General features: G+C 40.3%; 1 protein-coding gene across 2 annotated transcripts; it reads left to right on the top strand.

Moving 5' to 3' along the window:
* Positions 1-395: 395 nt before the first annotated feature.
* Positions 396-7,589, top strand: rhoub (ras homolog family member Ub). 2 transcript variants are annotated; one of them, XM_044204003.1, is made up of 3 exons: positions 396-822; positions 1,279-1,361; positions 5,287-7,589. In XM_044204003.1, exons 1-3 carry the CDS (start codon positions 606-608, stop codon positions 5,740-5,742), a joined length of 756 nt encoding a protein of 251 aa, XP_044059938.1. In that variant the 5' UTR covers positions 396-605; the 3' UTR covers positions 5,743-7,589. The 2 variants fall into 2 exon arrangements, with proteins under 2 accessions (XP_044059938.1, XP_044059939.1); XM_044204004.1 differs by lacking the exon at positions 1,279-1,361 and adding an exon at positions 2,784-2,842 and having other exon boundaries at positions 397-822.
* The last annotated feature ends 10,418 nt before the right edge of the window (positions 7,590-18,007 follow it).

Raw genomic sequence — 18,007 nt, 5'->3', positions numbered from 1 at the left:
CAAGAGGTCTGAGTGGGTTTGAAATTTCAGTATCTTTATGTGTCATGTTTAAAATGGACATCAAGGTTGTCGCTTTCTCATTGGTGAGGACAAGTCTGAACTTGCCTGCACAGGGAGCTCATGGCAACTTCACAGTTAGTCGCGCTGTGAAGTATAGATTAACTGGTTAAAAGAATAAACATAAATGAAAAAAGAAAAGAAATGTCAAGTCTTTTCTGATCTATTTTAATTTTCCCAAAGAGTCCAGTACGAGTAATTTTCTAGATATTTTCCAAAAAAAAAAACATTTTTTGATACAGACTTTTTTAACCTGTGTCTGTTCAGCCCTCCGCTGCTGGGAGGTGAAGTGGGTGGGATTAGTCAAATCAATCTGAAGATATAATGCGTTAGACCCGCCCTCGCATTGTAAACCAGTGCAGAGTAGCCCTGATGGTGATCTGTCACAGTGGATTTGGCAACGCGCAGGACGAGAGGAGAGGTTTTACGCACGAGTCCCGCTCGAGATCATAAGTATTCGGAAAACTTGTACTAGAGAAGGAATCCTGTTCTCATGGTGGGTCCTTCATCTGCGTCGAGGAGAGCGCGGTGAAGTGCTGGCTGATTGAATGTCACCTCCAGTCATCATGGATTACGGACGGACCATGGCCCCTCCGGTGCCCCCGCACAAACCCGTTCCCGCCCGGCCAGGGCAGGCGCAGGAGCGGCTGCTGAAGTGCATCCTTCTCGGCGACGGAGCGGTGGGCAAAACCAGCCTGGTGGTCAGCTATACGACAAATGGCTACCCAACCAAATACGTCCCTACTGCATTTGATGACTTCTCAGGTAAGCAAAAGAACGATATTGCTATTTTAGAGTCTTTACAATTTGCTTAATGCCTCAATAATAGTATATTCAAGGAGCATCACCCCTTATTTTCCTGGATCAGGGGTTCTCACAAACCTTTCTAGATTTGCAAAGATAACATAAAAACGTATATAGGTACAAGTCCAGTGCAAATTAGTATATTGAGATTGGAGTCTAGGATCAAATTCCACGGTATGAAACTTAAATTACATTTTTCCACTTGGTCCATTTGTTTCTACCTGCTTGGCTATCTCGCTAATTTCCACTGAACTCTTCTTCAACCTCGCATGTTTGGAGAATACCCGCCTATTTTGCCATCTCCAGTATTATTCCATTGTTATGTTAGATGTGTTTGTGTTTCCTGTTATCTGTCTTCCATCAGTGTTAATGCACACGAGTTCTCCTCCCTGATGTAGCCCGATTTCCATTTGGCAGGGTTCCACTTTCCAAATTGTCTCGCCAGTCCCAGCAGGCTTTGTTTACTTCAAAATAAGAGGAGAGAACAAATCCTTCAAAGGGTAAACTTGTTTTAAACTGATCAGTGTTGGCATGAAAAAGTACACCTGTGACCTGTTGATCACCTTTATTGCTTCATAATCACATCTTCAGACTGTTCTTTAGAAACTCTGAAAACCTTACTCTATTAGATGTTCTATCTGTATATGACTATCAGCTATTATTGTCACTGAGTATAAACTGATAGTATTGATATATGAAAAAACACACATTAACACATTTTTATGCTTATTTACTTGACATTGTAAACTGACTTGTAGTTTAAGCATTTAAAAGTCAAATTTTCTGACATCACACTGATGAGCAGTAAAACTAACAAACTGGCCAACACAAATCCCATAAAACGCTTGGTGAGAACACACACCGCCCTCAGACGAGCGCTGGCTCAACCCTCCCATACAGAACAGAGAGCGTCTCTGGTTCAGGGGTTTTGGATTGCACAACTCTGCCTATTGTTGTCGGCCTTGACCCGCAAGCCCTGTCCTCTATAGTGGAATGGGCACATCTGTTGCAGTGGCTCAGAGGCAGAGATTGTCTTTCGCCTCGGCCTGACAGAGAGTGATTGTGCAGTTGGGGCCCTTAATGGTGATGTCATTTCTCGGTGCCCGGAATCAGAGCGCCCTCTTGAAAAGCTGACTTCTGAGCACTTACGCAATGCCACAGGTGGCAGAGATGCAGAGGAGCGGGAGGCTGGGAGAGGGGACGATAGGAGGGAGTTTTGGTCCAGAAAATCAAAGGAGTATCATATGTCAGGGATTAGGAAATGATTACACAATGGCGGCCCTCTCTCACTTTCCTTTCTTTCTCTCCTCCCGCTCTTTCACCTTGGTTTTGTGAAAGCAGGGTGCTATGATGCCTGTCCCACTACTTGAATTGTTCCAGCCAACTCTTTGATCAGGTGGTATGACTGACCACACACGCCAGGCGTTTTGTAAATGTTTCCATGTGCCTGCTGCTCTGCATTGTGCTCACTCTTCTGAAAAGAATAAATGGCCCTATAATGAAACTCGCTGTAAGATGACTCATCCACTTTTCCAATCTGGAAATGAGGCCTATTAGAAGAGAGTCACTGAACAAACATAATCTGCTCTGTTTTTACCCCCCTGTTAGTCAGCCTTGAAATGGCCTCTGTCAAAACACAACAGAGAACAAAGCTCACAGAGTGGTCCGAGCGACAGTAAAGTGTTATGGTCTCAGCAGTAACTGGCGGAGTGGGTGGGCGAGTCAGGCAGGCCGTCTGTGAGCTGGAAGAGAGGAGCAGGGGGTCTTTGTGTTTTCAACTGGCAGACTTTTGTTTGTTCCACAGAATATTCTGGTGGGTAGTTGTGTCTACGTGTTAACGTCTTAAGTGTCAGGTGGGCGCTTTATAGGCTAACAGTCATGTTGACAGCTGTGACTTATTTTCTCTGTCTGTCTGATCACAGCTGTGGTTCAGGTGGATGGAAACCCGGTTAGACTACAGTTGTGCGACACTGCGGGACAGGTGAGTTCTGTTTACACACAAACACATATTGCATCACCATTTATCACCCTATCCAGGTCACAATGTATGCCCCTGCATGCCTCTCAAGCCATGCTAGTGGTGTGGCTCTATGAATGGCAATGTCAGTTGGTCAGTCAGTCCACCACTTGATCCAGACTGAAATATCTCAACAACTATTGAATGGATTGACATGACATTTTGTGCAGACATTCATTATCCCCAGAGGATGAAGCCTGATGACCTTTGTGATCCCCAGATTTTTAATCTAGCAGCATCATAAGGTTCATATTTTTGGTTTTTAGTGAAATGTCTCCATCACTATTGGATAGATTGTTGTGAAGTTTGGTACAAATAACCATGTTTCCGGTTTTCGGGATGAATTGTAATGACTTTAGTGATCCTGTAACTTTTCATGTAGCGCCATCATCAGGTCTGAATTTTAATTTGTCCAATTCTTTGGTTTATGACCGAATACTTGCATAAGTACTGACATTCCCATCAGCCTCAGCTGTACTTTGTGTTTAGTGCTAATTTGCACATTTTAGCACACACTACTGCTAACACACTAAAATATGATTGTGAACATGGTAAACATTATACCTACATAACATCAGCATGTTAGCATAGTCATTGTGAGCATGTTAGCATTTAGCTCAAAGCACAGCTGTGAGTACAACAGAGCTGCTAGCATGGATGTTTCTTGTTGCATTACCATTTATGGATCTTTTATGCCATTTATTAAGCATAAATGCTGAACTTTCGCCTCTTCCAGCTTCTCACATTTGAGGATTTGTTGCTTTTCTTCAAATCAAAAACCTTTAAATGTGGGACTGTTGGTCTGACAAAATGAGCCATTTAAGCACGACTCCTTGAGTCCTGCACTTTTTGAGGGTAATTTTCACTGTTTTGGACATTTAATAGATTAAACAAATAATTGATTCATTGATTAATCGATTTAAAAAATATTCATTTGTTATGACATACTGTTCATATGGGCCTCTTGGTTGCTATTGTAGGTAACTCATCTGTATAGAAAAAATTTGAATTTGAATTTGAATGAGAATAACACCACTGCATAGGTTAGGTATAGCCTATGATTGTGTAGTGACAAGGTGCTAAAGGAGAGGGAAAAGCCCGTAGGTTTGACTGGAGGTGATGATACAAAAAACCTGATTTCTCTCTGCTGTTAAGGACACAGTGTTATAGGGAGCTTGCCAGGCAAAAGTTATAGACTCATTATTATGTTGGTACTGTAGGGCAATCTTGTGAAGGAACAGGTTGTGAAAGAGTACTTTTATTTCTCTGAGGCATGTGTGGTTGTTTCATAATCCAACTAATAGAACCCTGCCCTGGGAGCGTTTGACATTCACAAACGCTACGAGGGCACTGCCAGTTCTACACAGAATCAAAGACAACTTGGCTATAAAGTGGAACGAGGCATTTGAACAAGCCCCTAATACATGTAAACCCTCACAGCATGTTGCAAGCTGCACACAGTGTTAAAACTGCACACACACACACATGCACACAGACACACACACACAGACAAGCTTGGGCAAATATGGGCAGATAAAAGTCGGCAAACACTTACTGTACTTATGCAATTTCATAAGAGGGGAGCTTGTGCCAGAGACAGGTTGGGGTGTGCAAAAAAAGATGAGAGAGAGCCGAGACAGAAAGTCAGAAACGGTCTAGAGAAAAATGATAGCAGCTGTCGCCAAAGCTGATAAACAAAGTTGCTCCTTACTCAGATGTTGATATGTCTGTTTGTTCTGCAGATGGACCTACGTCATCAGATCGCAAAGCACAGCCAAAGCTTGTGTGGGAAACTCACAAGTTGATAAGTGTCCGCTGAGTTTGTTGAGCTTCAGATCCACGTGTTTAAATTACTGATTGTTTCTGCAGATTTGGTTGTGTTTTAAAATCAGAAGGATCTGGCACAGAGCATTGTTTAGGCAAAGGGGGATTAGGAGAAGTGTGCTGGAAAGGAGAGGGTTAAGAAAAAGAAGGAGAGGTTTATGTCAAGTTTCTGCCAACCTTAATCTGTGTACTCAAGGGTGTGGGAGGCCCTTGTTAGTCAAAGCTGTGTGGCTCCAAAGTGTTAATTTAAGAGATTTACTGTAAATGATATAAATGAGTGGGCAGGGCTTGTGGATACTGTATATTAGCACAATATAAACACTATTTAGACAGTTTTTTATTGAATGGTTATTGGCACAATTCCCTTTCCTGTGATGTTACAGTACTTGAGTATGTTGACCAGTGAAAGCAATTACTGAAAGTGCATTAGTGTGTGGTCAGTCTGGGCGAGAAGTGAAGGGAAATAATTCATCACAAAGGAAAGGTTTAGGGCTAAAATAGAAAACATTAAGATTGATTTGCTTTATATCTAAAAATCATGGGCATCACCACATTGCTAACTATCTGTTTCTGTCTCCCATCAGGATGAGTTCGACAAACTCCGCCACTTCTGCTACAGTCGGACCGACGCCTTGCTGCTGTGCTTCAGCGTGGTCAGCCCCGCTTCCTTTCAAAACGTCTGGGAGAAGTGGGTCCCCGAAATCCGCCGCCGCTGCCCTCTCACGCCTGTCCTCCTCGTAGGCACGCAGTGCGACCTGAGGCAGGACGTCAAAGTGCTGATCGAGCTGGCGAGGCGGAGGGAGAGGCCAGTGCTGGAGGAAGACGCCAGAGCGCTGTCGGAAAAAATTGGGGCAGTGACATACGTTGAGTGCTCGGCGCTGACACAAAAGAATCTGAAGGAGGTGTTTGATGCGGCCATCGCTGTGGGGCTGCGGCACTCTGACAGGAGAGCGAGACGGGAGAGGAAGGTCCGCAGCACAGCTGATAAGATGAAGATGCTCTCCAAGTCCTGGTGGAAGAAGTATGTGTGCGTCAAGTAGGGGAGGGAGGAGACGATTCTCCTGTGACTGATGATAAAACTGGAACTGCTGACTTATTGGTGGGGAATGATATGGATGTAAGGACTGTTTTTACGTTCACTTGGACACGACCCAAGATGTGGTGGCCAGAATGACTTTAAATCAGTGGAGCAATAGTTCAACAGAGGCAGAGTGTGTCAGGTTTTGGATATTTTCAGTTTGACCAGAAAAGATCTCTTTGTTGATGCCTAAAAGACAGAGCGCATAAGGCTGTAACCACTGTCTGCCCCTCAGAGCCAGTCTGAACTGTTAAATATGACTGTGACCAGCATTCAACCAAAAGTTTTTTGGCACATGGACTGCATATCGTACTGAATGTGTGCAAAGGAAATGTGAGCTGACTCGGAGGGGAGATATTCAGACGGTGATGTTACGTACTTAAAGTATACTCCTCCTATGTGTCTGATTTGATACCCTTCTCTAACAAAGTATATTATTTTATGTGTTCTACACTGTAATTCAGCCCCCCAACACTTCTGATAGATCCTTTTTATTTCACTGAAATCAGAACATGAAGTGAACATGCTTAAATCCCCAATCAAAGATGCAATAATTCTGCTGTTGAAAGTCAAAGCCAGTCGTGCACCTTGTTTCCTAAATCAGAAGCATCTTCAACTCCAATGACAACTTATTAAGAGTCAGATGTATAACTGATCAAATTTATTTGAACTCATTCTCTTTTGGATTACAATCAAATGTAAATGAGTATAAATTCTTTTTAAATCTATGAGTTCTTAAGGATGTGGAGCTGTGGTTTGAACATGTTGTACTCCAGCCATTTCAGTTCTGTCCAACTGCAAGGTTGTGTAGGGATTACTCTACACCAGCTTGTGCCTGTGCCACATTTTGAAGTGTTGATACAGCTGTCGCACTGTTAGTCGACCACACAGTTAGAGGTCTGTATGCACCTCGCCAATACTACTACAGTAGACTGATGCCACACAACATTAACAGAGTAAACCGAATGCCTATTGATGCTGATTACCCAACCTATACTGGATAACACATGCCTGCCGTAAGTTTTGGAAGGTTTAGAAGTTTCAGTTGTTCACTTTGACTGAAAAGCATCACCTGAAGTGTTAGAGAAAGCCAGTTTGTAACTTCGCTGTTACAAGGTTGCAGCAATAAGTTGGGTGGTGCCACTGTACATTGCACTTATCACACACAGTCTAAACACATCACTGAAGTCTTGCCATGCAATGGCCTTTGGACCAGTGGTGTGAATTAGATATAGAGCAGGTAAATGCATCTGTAGTGCTTGAGATGTAGGTTTACTGACTGTCACTGAAACAGAAGTGGCTCATCTGCATGTTCCCTGCACTACCCACTGGTTGGATGATCACAGGGTCTTTCTTTGTCATTGTAGTCAGGGCCTTAAGCTGATCATTATCAATCTTTGTCAGTCAGTATATTGGAGCTCTCTCCTCTTTTGAAATTATACAGTAAATGAGGTGAAATCACCAAAGAGACTGCTTCTATGTTTGCTTCTTATTTTTCAGAAGCCTGTCATTCAGCTCAATCTATTTATCTGTTCCTTCTGGGCCAACAACTGATCAACAGCAATACAGAGCAGATGTATGCAATATTGTATGCCATTATGTATGTTACATAGTAATCATTTATGATGTTTGTAATGTCATCAGGATAAATCTCTGTGTACATATATAAGTGACTCAGTCATTGGCTGTGCTGTCCAACTCTAAATGGTACTTAACAGTACGAATGTTTCAGTTGGTGTCTGATTTTTTGGCATGAGAGCAGTTTGTTGAGCTGTATGGGCGGAACAAAATAAAATGTGAAATATTTAACCTGTTTTCGTCATTAACTCTTCCATGGAGATATGTTATCTTGACTGTCACACTGTAGAGAAAATTATGTGATAACAGTGGAGGAGTGTTTGTTACACACTTGCTTTATGAGGTCAACACATTGAACTTTGTGAATAAAAATGCACCATTAGTAGACTGGGGGTTATAATCTAAAAATCATTCACTATTTTAGTTTAGTTTATTTGACATTATTGACTACAAAAATGTCAAGGATGGCCAAGACTTATTTCCATTGTGGTCCTTGTTAAAAAACATTTTTACAAAGTTGGGAAAGAGTTAAATGTGACTTCAAAGATTTAGCCTCAGAGGTTTTGTCAGCACCAAGACTTCTAACTATGCAGGATCAAATCATTATAATTGCCTGAAATAGGCTTTTCCTCCTATTCATAGCTACGTGTCTACACCACAGTATACAACAATGAGCAGAGAATGACAGCACTTCTAAACAAGGACGAGATACCCAGCTAACTAATGATAGGGGCGGCAGCTAAAAGAGAGTTTGTGTTGTCTGGCAGACTGCAGATGAGTATGTTGTCCAGCCTCAGACAGGCTGAAACTAAGGTAGAAATGGTGCCAAGTGGTCTAATTATGATAGTCAAGATGGCTCCACTTTCCACCGATATTTTAGCAAGAAACCCCATTGTTGTATCCTAGCAAGGCAGCCATCTTGTGAAACGTCCTGTGATTTAGCATTGTGGCTTGTGTGTTTGACTGTAATACCTACCTGTCTGCTAGAAGTACAAATTATTGTCTGTGGTAGGAATCTTGAGCTGTCAGTCATGAAAGTAACAGGCAGGAAACATATCAGAGATGAGGTCTACACATACACAGATATTGTATGACTGTGTACATGTGCAAATGTGTCTCCACTGTTTTAGACTGCCCTGCTTAATCCAAACACCAAAACTGTCGCTGAGGTATAAAAATGAATAAATATTCTACTTTATAAAACAAGAGAACTCAGAGTTAAGCAAACATATGTGGGGGTATTTGTGTAACCATATGTAAACATAAAACATGTCAATGAGCCAACATCACCAAATCCTTGAAGACTATGGAACTCAGGTGGAACTGACATAATATTATCATTCAGTGGTAATCCAACTGTATGCATTAGAGCCATTTCATGGTCACAGGTTCATGGAGGCAAAACCAACATTTAAAAGACCTTTGTGGCTCAATCAGATGGCTTCGACCATGGCAGATATTGGGTTCAGTCCAATAGAGCTGCTCAGTTTCTCTTCAAGTGGAGCTGGAGCTCTAATATCTGTCGTTAGTTTGAAGTGGACAGCTGCTGATGGGAACAGGGCCATAGCCAGGATTGTAGAAATACTAAGGTCGTAAGTCCAAATTCCTCAAGCACAACCCCACCCACCTAAGAAAGTTTTTGACTAGCTACCAAAAGAGCAACCAAAATTTTCGGAGTATTAAAAAAAATATCCATACTTTATTCATTCAACTGTTAAAATATATTTTCTGTGAATTTTATCTCCTAATATTTTTTGAAGCATTCTCTACACTGCCCAGTATTATGGTGGGGATTACTAGTGTTTTTGCCTAAAAAAAAAGAGTCAAATTGTTTAGTTCACCATTTTGGGAAATACGCTAATTAGTTGTCTTGCCGAGAATTACAGAAGATCGATACTACTTTTGATATTTGTTCGTTCAACATGAAGCTTGAACCAGTAGCAGGTTAGCTTAGCTTAGCATAAAGACTGGAAACCGAGGGAAACAGCTAGCCTGGTTCTGTCCAGCACGTAAATCCCTGTAAAACCACAAATTGTCCTTTTTACACTTAGATTTTTCTATGGATTAAACAAACCAGATCTAACATGTTAATTAGTGAGCTTTAGAGGCACTGGTAGGTAGATTTCGTTAGGCTTCAGGGAGAGCCAGGGTAGCTGTTTCCCCCCTGGTCCCCTGTTTCCCCAATTTTTATGCTAAGCTAAGCTAACAGGCTGCTGGCTCAGCTTCATACTGAATGGACATATATGAAAGCAATATCAATCTTCTCATCTACCTTGGCTAGAAAGTGAATAAAAAACATTCTTTGAAAATATGTACTGTATCAGAATCAGCCTAAAATAAAACCAGCTAGTGTGATATGTGTGTAATCGTAAAATGTAAACTCATCAAACCACCCAAATTCCCAGAAATGTTACTGAAGTGGTATCTACTTTCCCTAGATGGAAACTGTTAGATATTCCTTTTAAATTAATGTTAGGTGAGATAATGGTGTGAAATGGGTGGCCCAGTCAGCTTTAACCTGCTTCAGCTGTAAAAACTCAGATGGTCGTTGAACTTTTCAGTCCTGTAAACCCACTTCCTTACATAACTTCTGAGAATCATTTAGGTAACAACTGAACTCTGATTCCACATGAAAGAGTAGCTCTGTAATCAGTTTTGATGTCTTAAAGTTGGTGAAGGATTTCTCCGGCACCCCTCAGGTAATTGCCAGCATAATGACTGGAGCTCAGCCCATAGGGCGGGATTACTGAGGGACATTAACTATGTCAGTCAGGTCTGTAGGGTGGGAAGGGATCCAACCAGTAGACTGTGGTCCACTTTGTACATTGTCTTTAGGATTAACTGTTGCCCAAGCTCTTGTAATGCGATGCAATATGTCTGGGGCCCTGATTAAAAGACACCCACACAAAGACTTAACCGAAGATTGAGTACAGTTCATTATTTTTGACAGAAATCTGCTTTCAAAGTATGTTTAAGACCCAGTCTCTTGTAAGTTACCTTCAGTGATTTGTTCTCATGTGTTCACAGGGGACTATAAGCGTTAAGTGCTGGGTCTCTACGGAACCCCATTAATATTTCAAATGATTAAAACAAAGAATAATAGTAGGAGTGATAAAATCACAGTTGTCTCTAACAAGGGGAAGGCACAGTGTAAGACTTTGAAAACCCATCTAGTGGGGTGGATGGGGAGGCCTATGTGGTGGTGGAAAGCTTCAGAGGTGGTACAGTGTTCCGTGTTCCTTCATGTTTCCTCGAATCTGTCCCCTGGAGGACCGCCACTCATTTACAAAAGATGCTGTATTTACTCACAGTTGTCTAAAACATTGGTGGATTCTTTAATTTTTTTTAAAAAATGTGTCTTGATCTACAAAATGCCTCATATTTTGATTTAAAGCTGCTCTAATCAATATTTTATATTAACAATGGGTCAAATGATGCGTGTAATGTGAAATGGGTCGCTTGCAGTGAGAAACCCACAGAGAATTATCACCAGACCCTACAGTTTGCCACAGCTCTACAAGGCGTCTTTCAGGTCATTGTTTTGGTGTAACATACTTGCGTCATTTGCCAATATGTTAGTGTTGCGTGTGTGCTTCCCCCAGGTGGCCAAAAAGTAATTTACTGTATGCAGGAAAATATATTTGTAAATATGTATTACAGATCATTATACACAAATATACAGTACATTCAATTAGCATAAGTCTAAAAAGACAAATCTGAAAACATGAATGAAGTAATAATTCGTGCAGCAATTCTGTGAAATAAAAAAGTCCCCAAGACACTAATTACATGGTACATTACAAATATAAAAATAATGCTTTTTAAAGAATCAGAACTGGCTGTTATTTACAATTGTAAATACATTTTACAAAAACATTAATGGGACATTAATATTTTTTATTTTGTCTTGGGGATGAAACAGCAAGTCATCTTTGAGTTATGGAAAGAGAGAGTTTGTATTTACATACAACACCTTATGTCCAAAAGTATTATTCAGATCATTACACACATTTTGGGCTCCAAATACAACAGAGACACTCAGTCATCAAACAGTATACAGTGTAGAGTACACATGATGTAAAACATTTTTGCTGTAGAAGACTGGTCATGTCATATTTCCTGCTCTCCTCTCACTTCTTGCACTCACTGATCTTCAGCATTATCATGGCTGACGTCAGCCGTGTATCATTCTGCCACAGCTCTCACCTGAGATGGGCTGAGTCGCACTCTCACACACACAGAGAGAGAGAGAGAGAGAGAAAGTCAGACAGTACTATGTTCCCATTCTAACTGTTATGTAGACTATGTAGTAAGTTCAAAGTAAGTTAACGTTACAAAATAAGAGAATCTCTTCACTCATATAAGACATAAATAATGTTTTCACTCTCCTAAATATATCTGAATATGGTGTCATTGGTGGTCTTGTGCGAGAGCAGTGTGTTACCGTGTGACACAGGTATTTACTGTAGTGCTGTAGTACTGCCCTGTCCTCACCACCTGTGTTGTACTGCACCAGTTGTGGGGAACTACTAAACCAATGCACAGTAAAAGGCACAGCACAAAGAGTCATTAATATAAAGTGAATAGAGTCTTTTCAAGTCTGTAGAGTGAACAATGATTAGAGAGAGAGATGAAGTTTGGTTTTATCCCGAAAAAGGCAGAATCTCCTGAAATTGATGTTGATTTATATATTTATGAATAAAAATAATTTGTCTGAGCTCTCTCCTCAGACTAAAGCCACCAACCTCCTGTTAGCTAACACTACGGTTGCAGGAGTGGCCTGTCTGGCATGCTACAGTATGGTGTTGCTTGCGGGATTATGTTTTAATAAGCTTATATAAACACCCCCCACAGTGTGGTCTCATTATGGGAAGCTAATTGAGTCGCTCTGTCCCGGGGTCAGCAGGGCCTCTTTGAACAGCTCAGTGTTTTGCTATAAAGAGGCCCATCTCTGCCTCCAGAACATCTGTCCTGTGGTTTGTGGAACATGTGTTTTTTCTTCAGGCAATCAGTTTGGACGTGCACATTTTAATATCTTTGCACTTGCACATGTACAGTGTATTTATGTACAGGTGCTTCAGCTGTAGCCTCCAGGTCCATTCACATTTTTAGGATAACTATAAAAGTGATTATTAACTACGATACCTTGTAAAGCAATTTAGTCATTTGTCAACCTGTCATAGTTCTTTGTCCTTGTTTCACTCCAGTCTCCAACTGCTCTTTCCTGGAGCCTTGCTTGTGTTTTGGTCTGTCTGTATGCTTTTATGTTTAATTCTCATTCTTATTTTCAGCAATGCTAGCGGCATTGCAATCCAAACCGAAATATCTCAACAACAATTTGGTCGATTGCCATTAAATTTCAGAGGTTTTTCAGAGGATGAATCCAACTGACTTAGGTGTTCCCCTGATTTTTCCTCTGGCACCACCGTGAGGCTGACATTTTTGGTTTTTAGTGAAATGTCTAGACAACTATTGGATGGATTGCAATTAGATTTGATACAGATTTTCATAGAGTATGAAACCTACTTACTTTGGCGATCCCCTGACATTTTCATGTAGCACCACAGGGTAGGTCAAAGTTTTCATTTATACATTTAAATTATTCAGCATTTTTTAGATTGACTGGCACAATTTTTGGTCCCCAGAGGATAAATCATACAGACTTTGGTGATCACCTGACTTTTCCTCCACCATGAAGTTGACATTTGTGGTTTTGAGTGAAGAATCTTCATAACTATTGGATGGATTGCCATAAAATTTGGTCCAGCCATTCATGTCCCCCTCAGGATGAACTGTAATAACTTTGGAAACATCATAACTTTTCATATTGTACCATCATCAGGTCAAAATCTTGTCTTATTCAGTACTTTGGTTTATGACCAAATACCTACAAAACTCATGACATTCCCATCAGCCTCAACTATACTTTGTGTTTAGTGCTAATTAGCAAATGTTAACATGGTAACATGCTGAACTAAGATGGTGAACATGCTCCTTATACCTGCTAAACATCAGCATTTTAGTATTGTGAGCATGTTAACATGCCAACATTAGCTCAAAGCACCGGTCTGCATAAGTACAGCCTCACAGAGTCAGCGTGGCTGTAGACTCTTAGTCTTGTTTAATTTGTAACTTTGGAAAGGCCACATGAAAAGTCTTTCCCCCCTTTCTTTTGTTAGGTTTCTTTTCTTTGTCATACTTGTTATGTGGAAATACAATAACAAACATTTTGAAACGTAAATTTTCTGATTACATTTGAAGTAAGCTTCTGAACAAAATGGAGGGTTACCAGTAATCCGAAGAGATCTTCTTGTCCTGACTCATACATCTGTTGTGCTGGACTTGTGATCAACAGCAGGGTTGGGTCAGATTACTTGAAATGTAGTCAGTTACTGAATACAAATTGGCAATTTTTGTAATTAGTAATGTAATCCATTGGATTACAAAAAAAATTAATCTAATCTGAATACTTTTGGATCACTTCAAAATCAAACATTGAAAATAATGCTTATGCTAAAAAAATGGACGCAGCCACAAAAAATTTAGTTCCACAAATATTATTTTTTCTCTTTAAACATCTCAAAACTCAATGCAAATAAAATGCATTTTGCATATTCAGCATTTACAGTTGGTCAAATCAAATTACCCTTACAAAAACAGTGCTGGCACAAACTACACTGTACTGTACTGTGTGTATTCTACAACATGTGGGATGCTGGAGGACTTTGCTCTTGTAATGCAAGAGGAGCACTTACTCAAAAAAGTAAAGTCTTACTTATTTTGTAATATTATTATGTAATCCTGATTACGTGTAATCCGTTACTACCCAACCCTGTTCATCAGTAAAGCCATTACAGAAGTAAGCTTCAGTCCCCTTCTTTCTTACAACTTTAGATTTCACTGGCTGATTGTTTAGTGTAGTTTGCATTCAAAACAATTGCTCAACTTACAAATATAGGTATTGTTTTGAATGGATTCATGTTTTTACTCAGAGAGATTCTAATTTTCTGTTTTATAGTGATAACTCCAGTTGTGAATGTAGGTGAATTAAACAGACTTGCAATTGCCAGCGGTGCATGCTGTTTGTTGCTTCGATCAAAAACACACACACACCTGCACGCTTGTCACGTGTGGCCTTTACAATGTATTGGTTTGTAAAGAGGTAAACACAAAAGACCGTTGTGTAATTTCACACTGTTTATGGTTGAGCACACAGCTGAAAAGATAATTAACCTGTTTCAGATAAAATGAGATGACAGAAGTGGCTCCATATCTGTTCCTTATCTGCAGCTTTGCTACACAATAGAAACTCCTCTCCATTGAGGATTGCAGTTAATAATTGACTTAAATTATGTCAGACTTTCACATGTTTACTCACTTACTAAACATTTTGGATTTGTATTCTCTGGTGTTCAGGCAAGACCAGATGCTGTGTTCTTCTTGATAAGGAGAGCATCTGCTGTTTGCAGAGTGTCTCAAGTTGCCTGCACTGTACTTGGTTTCGGTGTTTAGTGCCAAATGGTATCTAGGGCATGAAAAGTAGTCCCTGACTCTAGAAAGTGATATTGCTGATGAAACTGGAGCACAGGAGTAGATACTTTAGGTTCTAATTCAATAAGGTTTTGATTTCCAAGAGGAACCACCTTTTTAAAGTTTTTTTTCTTTCCTCACTAGATCATATTCGCTGGTTTGAATCCAACTGTACGTCTGATGTCACTAACAAAGATTGTGATTGGCTCACAGATGCGGCCCACTTGGCTGATGTTATCTGATTGGCTTCCGGAGACATTCATTGTTCTCTGTGTAGAAATGGTTCATGGGTGTAGTGACCTCATTTACTCTGGGACATATGTGAATATTTTCTTCTCTTTTCAACTTTCTCTTTCTCGCTCGCTCTCTCCTTTGCTCTTGTTAAATCTCTTCACCCGGTGCTTCCCCTTTTGTTCTGTTGCCTCTGTCACTTGCTCTCTCTTTATGCCTTAGCCGACTATGGCAACTTCACATCTGGCTAAAAGGCCACTGCTGTACCAGAAACACCCCCTACGTGGACAACTTCACCATATTCTACAACAGAACAGATCTCTTTAAACATGATCGCCTCCATCCAAATCATGCAGGATGCCGTCTTCTATCTATGAACAGCAAACTCACACTACATTCCTGCAAAGCATTCACCACCTGAAGCTATGACATCGGGCGGCTCATTTTCCAGGTGAGCCCAAAATTTTCGAAAGCAGTAAATGTAAATAAAAACAAGCTCTGGTTTCAGAGCTAAACACAGAACTGTCGCTGCTATCACTTTGGTTTTAAATTATAATGTATCTGCTGTTGACAAAGGGAACTATTGTACTGCCCTCTTTGTTGATTTATCAAAAGCATTTGACACTGTTGATCCTGCTATGCTCCTACAGAGTCTACGTGATACTGGTTTTGATTATAAGTCCTGTAAATGGTTTCTGTATTTCTACCATTGTCAAAGGGGGTTACACAAGGTTCAATTTTGGGTCCTGTCTTGCTCACAATTTATATTAACAATAATTAATATTATTTACATCCTTTATAACAAATTGTAATACCCATCTTTATGCGGATGATACAGTTCTGTATTGTTTTGCAAATACTGCACACTCAGCCACTGAGATGCTGCAGCAAGCCTTTGACAAATTGCAAATTTTCTAGAACCATAGATATTATAGACAATAGTTTACATATCACCACTATGAATGGATAGATTATTGAGAGGGTTTCAGAGTATAAATATCTTGGGATCTGGCTGGATCAAAAGGTAACATTTAAATTTCACATTGACACATTTGTCAGAAAGCTACAACAAAAAATTGGATATTTGTACAGAAACAGAGCTAATTTTCCAATGTTCAGTAGGAAGCAGATAACTGAGGCTGTCTTCTTGTCTGTCTTGGACTATGGTGATGTTATCCTCTATTTTTAAGCTGCTAGATTCAGTTTATCTCTCCGCCCTAAGATTTATTATCGGTGACAGTTATTATACTCATCATTGCATCTTGTTTGAAAAGGTTGGGTGGGCATCTCTAACAGTTAGACGTGACATTGGTTTCTATTTATTTATAAAGCCCTTAAGGGCAATTTGCCACAATATATCACTTCCTTATTAAGTGTCATTATTTGACTCAATCTAGTGATTGGCTGAAGCTCGATGACCCGCGTGCAAACACTAAATTTGGGAAAACTGCTTTTGGTTTTTGTGCTGCACACATTTGGAACATTTTACAACACACACACTAAAACTCAACACATTTGTACCTATAGGTCAATTTAAAACCATGATTGCAAACTACTCCGCACTTTAAGTTTTTAACTGTGTTCTGTTGGTGTCTGTTTGTTTGTTTTCTTGTTACTTATTTTTTGTGTGTATTTATTCTGTTTTGTACTCTCGACATCATTGAAAATGGCATGCCCTCAATGATTCCTCTAGATTTAAATAAAGGTTGAATGAATGAATATCAGTTTATTTTGTAGGTGTTCCTCGTTCCTCGTTCTCAGTTTGATTGCTAACAGCCTGCAGTGCTTTGATCTCTCATATGGGACAGATAAGGGTACAGGGTGTGTGTGTGTGTTCTTGTATCCACATGCATACACACACATTTATGCCCTATTTTCCCTGGCCTTGATGTCGTCCTGTGGTTTACCACTGTTTGGACTACAAATCCAATAGCCTTCAGTTTGACTGATTTACACGGGACAAAGACACCTCAGATAACACACGAGTGACTCACTGGTCTTAATATTGATCACACACCCTGACTGAGTGTATCCAAACATCCATGCAGAATTGACATTATCAACAAAAGTACAATTTTATTCCTAGAGTAAACAAATGCCAATGAAGTCAGCGCACATGTTTAGTGGTCACTGATAATGTCAGAGGTGGAAGCTGATTATTTACCCACCCCTGTAACTCATTAGTGGCCTGACCAGCTCAGCGGGACCAATGGACCAAAGTGTTCCTTGTTGCGAAAGTAAACATAGATAATTTTGTTCCACACATGCAAGATTGGTTGAGCTTGTGGTCATCAGTTCCAAAGAGAAATGTTGACACTGTCCTTCCAAAAAAAAGGGCAGCATCAGTCATTTCAGCAAATGTGTTAAAGTGACAAAGCCATCTAGTGGCTGTAGGAATCTTGTCCATCTGAAGCAAAGGAGGAAATAGTGTGACATTATTATGGAGCCACAAAGGGAGTTCAGGTCGAAGAAAACGTCTGTATTTGACATGGGAGACCATGGGAGAACAATCAGCATTGTTTGTCTTTTTTTAACCATGACCACTATTGTTCCCTTACCTTAACAAAGTAGGTATTTTTAGCCATGCTGGCAGCAAGGCTCTAGGCAATGTTGGTCTGTCGGTCAGCCTGTCTGTCTTTGGTCCAGACTAAAATATCTCCACAACTATCAGATGGATTGTCATGGCAATTTGTACAGGTATTGACAGCCCCCAGAAGATGAAGCCTAATGACTTTTCCTCTAGTGCTGCCACGATGTTGTCTTTTGTGGTTTTGAGTTAAATGTCTCAACAACTATCAGATGTATTGCCATGAAATTTGGTACAAATGTTCACATTCCCCTCAGGATGAATTGTAATAACTGGTGAGCATCTGACTTTTCATCTAGCA

This window comes from Siniperca chuatsi, linkage group LG7, assembly GCF_020085105.1.
Source record: "Siniperca chuatsi isolate FFG_IHB_CAS linkage group LG7, ASM2008510v1, whole genome shotgun sequence".
In the NCBI taxonomy this organism is placed as follows: Eukaryota; Metazoa; Chordata; class Actinopteri; order Centrarchiformes; family Sinipercidae; genus Siniperca; species Siniperca chuatsi.
Note: the sequence above shows the minus strand (reverse complement) of the source record. Positions and strands in the feature narration are given on the sequence as shown.